At 33.0% G+C, this 6450-nt stretch overlaps 1 protein-coding gene across 1 annotated transcript; it reads left to right on the top strand.

The window, feature by feature from the left end:
- Nucleotides 1–492: 492 nt before the first annotated feature.
- On the top strand, nt 493–987 carry LOC150033799 (zinc finger BED domain-containing protein DAYSLEEPER-like). The gene is made up of 2 exons (XM_090317077.1): nt 493–583; nt 701–987. The coding sequence occupies exons 1-2, from the start codon at nt 493–495 to the stop codon at nt 985–987; spliced, it is 378 nt and encodes a 125-aa protein (XP_090173203.1).
- The last annotated feature ends 5463 nt before the right edge of the window (nt 988–6450 follow it).

Raw genomic sequence — 6450 nt, 5'->3', positions numbered from 1 at the left:
GATCATCACCTAGGAGAATGGAAAAGTTTAAAGCTTGCGTGAAACAAGAAAAAATTCAGTGTAAGGATCTTGTTTGTTTAGATTGGTAACTAGGTGGAATTCTACTTATTTAATGCTTGAACATGCAATTAAATTTGAGAAAGCTTTTAGAACTTTAGAAGAGGAGAAAGAAGACTCAGATTTTGTTGATTACTTCGAGGAAGATGATCGTGGAAATAAAAGATTGGGCCCCCCAAGTACATCTGATTGGTTGATTGTAGGTGTGTTTATAAGTTTTTAAAGAGGTTTTATGATACCACCACAACGATAAGTGGATCTTCATATGTGACTTCTAATGTTGGTTATAAGGAAATTAATAAAATTCAATTTGCTTTAAACAAATGGAGCAACAATACCAACTCTGTTCTAAGTATGATGGCTATGAATATGAAGACTAAGTTTAATAAGTATTGGGGTTCGATTGAAAAAATGAATAAATTGATGTTTCTGGCTATGGTCATTGATCCTCAGTACAAGTTAAAGTATTTGAATTATTGTCTTTCCAATGTTTATGATAGTGATGTAGTTAAGGATATGGTTGAGAGTGTGAAATTATATTTGTATCGTCTATATGACTTTTACAAATCACATAACACTTCACTTCGAGGTAGTCATAATACCAATGATTCTCAACAATAAAAAACTGTCAATATAAATGAAGATGATCATGGGGTAGACAAAGATATAGATGATCATGGGGTGGACGAAGATATAGATGATCCGTGGATAACTTTTAAGAGGTTGAGAGAAGAAGAAAGTTCTTTGGAAGTGGAGAATGATTTGTTTTCTTATTTGTCTGACAAGTTTATAAAAGATAAAGATGATTTTGAGATATTGTATTGGTGGAAGATGAATGGCTACAAATATCCCATTTTATCAAAAATTGTTCGAGATGTTTTGGCAGTTCCGATATCTACAGTCTCTTCTGAATCTGCGTTTAGTACATGAGGATTCTTGATTCCTTTCGAAGTTCTTGACTCCAAAAACAGTGGAGGCCTTGATATGTACACAAAATTGGATTCGTGGCGGCTCAGTGTTACTAGATCTCCATCCACAACTTGAAGAGTAAGAGACTTGGGAAAATATTGAATCAGGTAATTAAATGAATTTTTTATTGTACATATCTAACGCTCATAATTAATATATTTAATTTTGCATGATTTTTTTGTAGAGAGTCCATCCTCGTCTGTTGTTTTGAAATAAGGAATTGAATTTGGAGCATAATGATGATTTTAGTGGTAAGTTTTACTACAATAAGATCAAATATTATTATTACTTATAAATGACCTATTGGTTTAATGTATTTGTAATTTTTTCAGGAATTGAGAAGTGAAGTGATCAAAGAATCAAAGATGAAGAAGAAAACTCACTCAAGTCATTCTTCATGCTCATGGTACTTTTGAATGATTTGGAATTTTATGTAACAAACCAATAGTTATTATTAAACTTAGACTTTTTATTAAACTTGGAATGATTATTATTGAACTTTGTGTCTTTGAGTAGAGATTTTGAACTTGAACATTTGAATTGAATTATTTGAGGAAGTTTCTTTTGAAGTTTATATTGAATTTATGGTGATTGTATTTTAATGTCAATGCTAAAATTTCACAAAGATTACATGTTTTTTATTATTAAATTTTTATTAATTGATTTGATATAATATATTTAGAATTAGTTCACTGTTTTAAATATGAAAGTTTATTGATCCACAAAAATCAAATCCTTCAATAGAGAATGAGAAGAGAATGATTAAGGAATAATGAAAAAACAGGCAAATTAAAAAAAAAAAAAAAAAACAGAACCGGTGACCCAACTCGGCCCAACCCGAAAATTTTAGGTTGGGTTGGGTTGAGTTAAATTTTTGGATTGGTCCACAAAAATCTTCCAACCCGGTCCAACCCGGACTATGTATACCCCTACTAAACTTCACAAGATGAAGTTCACTCCTTCCCTAAAGTAGGAGTAAATAGATAGATTGCTCTCTTAAGGGTTGATCTCGGAGCTTGAACGACGTGATACCACATACTTTCTCATGGCCCGAGAGGTGTTCACACATAGTAGGTCTATGTTGTATTGTTCATTAGAGGGATCAGTGGTACTTAAGGAGGAAGATATAATTACAGAGGTAAAACGGTAAATTTCCCTACTGTAATTACGAGCATCTGTGAAGGATCGTCGTACTGATGATTGGTTATATCCAATGGACATTGAAATATATCTATGGCAAGAAGAGTTCAACTGTCGGTCTTTAGTGGAATGTCTGACAGTTAATGGATGGTGGATATTGTGACTAAAGAGTTTAGTCAATTATTCACGTACCGTTGGAGCTTCGAGCCATAGGTCCATAAGGTCCCTTAATAGCTTGGATACAAGTTGAGAGTCAGTTTGAAATGGTCAAATTGACAAGAGGGAGTTCAATTATATATGATATAATTAAATGAGTTAATTAGATATGATATAATTAACTTTATGTATGGGATACATTAATTTGGAGGAAATTGGATATAAATATGATTTATATCTAGTAGAGGAAAATATTATAATTAATATATGATATTAATTTATATGTTATGAATATGATGAGATCACATTCATTGGACGGTTATAAAGGAAATGGGACGACATCTCTTCTGTTCTAATAACGAATGAGTGTATTGAAAGATCACTTTGAGATGCATAAATAGCTGACGGTGTGTTAAGCATGAGATGGGCAGACATTATGTAAAAGAAAGTGTCATTTCTTAGAAAATCAGTGCCTATACGATAGTGCCTGCATGACCACTTACATATACGATATTGCTAAGCGATCACTTACCTATTACACCTTCACGTGCTATTAACTAAACGACTGTTTACCTTTTCCTATGCGATCGTTTAGCTTCTGGTATTTACTAAACAATCATATAGACGATCACTTAGTTTTTTCGTACACGATCGTTTAGACGATTGCTCACCCTTGTCCTACACGATCGTTTAGACGATCGCTTATCCTTTCCTACACGATCGTTTAGATGATCGCTTACTTTTTCCTACACGGTTGTATATTTCACCTAAACGATCAAGTATCTTGTCTATGCGATAGACGACCTCATCTCCCACTTGCTTGATCGTTGTATACGGTCTCTCTTCCTCCTTTCCTCCACCAAATCCTAACAAAGCCCACACTTTGGATTCCCACTCCAAGAATACTGATGGCTCTGAGTGGTGGTGTCATCTCCGTTTCCTTCTGTTCGAGTGGTGATTGTTCAAGGTAGACGATTGGGTTTTAGACTCACTGTGAAGAAGAAATCTTCATCTGGTATGATCTCTTTAGCATTATGAATACATATTAGTATGTTTGAATGTATATGTTGTAATTTTGTCACAATGAATTGGAAAGATCTGCTTCCGCTCGTAGGTACTCTTGAATAAGAGTTCCTTCACATTCTTCTATGATGTATAAGCAATGGACAATTGATGTTGGATTCCCATGTCTTCACAAAATTTGTCAAATTGCTTGGAAGTATTTTCCTTGTTTTATCTATTCTCAAAGTTTTGAGCTTACAACCACTTTGAGTCTCAACCAAATTTACAATCTTCCTGAAAATTCGAAGACTTGAGCTTTTTCAGATAAAAAAATACACCCAAGTCATCTTGGTAAAATCGTAAAAAAGAGAATAAAATATTTATTATTCCCAATAGACATGTTACACATGGGACCGCAAACATCACTATGCACCAATTCAAGTTTTGTTTTGGCTTTAGAATTGCCACATTTTGGAAAAGGTAGTCTGTGCATCTTTCCTTCTTGACAACTTTCACAAATCTGAATTGAGACAAAATTTAAAAAATCATCAACCATATTAGAAGGATGCAAAATTTTCAAGGCTTTGTTGTTGTAGTGACCAAAGTGATGATGCCACTTTTTACTTTCTTCTACTTGATTTAGTGTGTGATGAAATAGAGAGTCGCTATTCAAAAAGAAAGCATTGCTAATCATGTTGACCCTTGCATGTCAGAAATAACACAAACTTGGTCCTTGAAAACTATAGAAAATTTGTTATGCAACAATTGAGCGATACTAAGCAAGTTTTGAGATAACCTTGGAACATATAAAACATTAGATATTCTCTTTTTACCTTGCTTAGTATGCATAATGACACTACATTTATCTTCTACTAGTACCGTCTTACCATGTCCAAGAACCACCTTAGATTGTATGAATTTGTCAATTTGACTAAAAAGATCGATATCTTTAACCATGTGGGTAGTACATCCGCTGTCAATAAGCCATGAGGTTGACCCATTGTCATACATATGAGAAGCCATAAACAAGAAATTTGTTTCTTGATTATTGTTGCCACAATTTTCTTGCTCTTGAGGATGTTCGGTTTGTTTTCGTTTGACATAACAAAACTTCTCTGTATTGTCATCTTTGTTGCAACAATCACAATGGTTGACTTTCTTATTTTTTGACCAACAATTTTCTCATCATGATTGGTCTTTTTGCAATAATGGCAAGGAGAAAATTTACCTTTCTTTGATGCCCCTCCTTTTTGCATGCTCCCTTGATTTTTAGTAGTTGTTTGTCTATCATCTTTTGCAGCAAGTTTCTTGCCTTTGGAATTGGCATGGAATGCACCCTCCATTAGCTCCTCATTACTCATTGTACCCCTTTGTTCATGGGCTTATAATTTGCTAATCAATTATGCTATTGAGAGAGTTGTTAGATTAGAAGACTCCTCTATGGCTGAGATCTTTAACTCAAATTTATCAAGAGCACTGACCATTATTTTTTTCATGACTCTTTGATCTGAAAATTTTTTATCAGTTAATATATCTGGTTTATAGTGGTCTTCACTTTTGTTGTGTAGTCCATCCAGAATCTGAATCATTCATTTTTAGCATCTCAAACTCTCTATTGAGAGTCAACAGTTTGACAACTTTCACTCTTGCACTTTCTTCAAACTCCTCATGCAATTTGTCCTAAGCTTATTTTGTCGTTTTACAATCAATAATCCTGAAAAATATAGGATCTGGTAAAGTGACATGAATTACGGATAAAGTTCTGGGCTTCTTCAATTTCTCCTTTTCATGTAGTCTAATTTGATTCAACATTGGATTTTCTCCCATTTGTTGAGGATAACATTGAACTGATTCCCAAAGGCCAAGTGCCTTGAGATAGGATTACATTTTAACAACCTAAAACTGGTAGTTTTCACCATTGAAATGTGACGGAGAGGAAACATCGAACTTGAAAGACATTTTTCAAATACAAAAAATGAAAAAAAAAAACCCACTCTCAAACGAAATCACAGACCTTTAAATCTAAGGCTCTGATATCACTGTTGAAAAAAAATCAAAATATCTTTGATACCACTGTTGAATTCTAAATCTAAGTATAGAAAGGTTGTTTCATATAGTTTGAAAAGTGCTTCAGTGACTGACGATGTTGAACATCGTGTATGGCTTTCTAAAGAAGACGAACAACAACTAGCGGCGAACAAGCATAAATGCAACTTTCATTTCATCTTTTCTAGTTTAAATATCCCTTATTGCCTAGTTCAACTACAAACCATCAAAGGTAGTCGGCGAAGATGCGTAGCGGCGAATAGTCCTGGGCCCAAGGTAGGTGCTTTGTTAGCTGAAAATTCGAAGATTAGTGATCCCACCGATTTTAATGGAGTGCTTAAAGGCATAACCTATGTTGTCGTAAGTTCTTTTGAAGAAAGAACTATGGTACGGATCGATGAAAAATAAATAAATGTTGTGGAAGCAAACCAATATCTCAATATTTGTTAAATAAAGAGAGAAAAAAGAGAGAGAGAGTGAAATTACCCTTTGGTTTAAGTAAGAAGGTGATTCCTATTTTCTATGAGACATTACCCTTTTATATGGGAACAAAAGATAAGCTTAATAACTTATATCAAAAACATAAACTTAATAACTTCAAATTAAAAACTTAAAAATAAAAAACTAAAAAATAAATCAAACAAAAAAGAAAATAACTTCAAGCATTAAATTTTGAAGCTAAAGGTAAAAAAAAAGCAAAAAACTCATAATTCAACAATATTATTCCATCAACTGTAGAGTTTGTCGCAAATATGTTTTATTGTATTTGCAATTTTTTTTAAAAAATGTTGCTACATATTTAATTATTAGTCTCAAAAGTGCTACCCATTTGTAATTATCCTGTTAAAAATTAGAAGAAAAAATACTTTTGATCCATGAGTTTCGATTTAAAAGTTCTAGAGCATTAAACTTAAACATAAAATACTATAGATAGATAATGTGGCAAAACGACTTGAAGAAAAATGTGTTTTTAATCTTATCCTCCTTTCTCCCTCATCTTCTCTAATCTACCATGGAGATTAAAATTTGAGGATAGAGAGAAAAAAAAAAATTATTCATATCATCTTTGCCACATCATCC

This window comes from Benincasa hispida, chromosome 9, assembly GCF_027475165.1.
Source record: "Benincasa hispida cultivar pf3 chromosome 9, pf3_genome.v1.1, whole genome shotgun sequence".
Classification (NCBI taxonomy): domain Eukaryota; kingdom Viridiplantae; phylum Streptophyta; class Magnoliopsida; order Cucurbitales; family Cucurbitaceae; genus Benincasa; species Benincasa hispida.
This window is presented reverse-complemented; position numbering and strand designations above follow the sequence as displayed.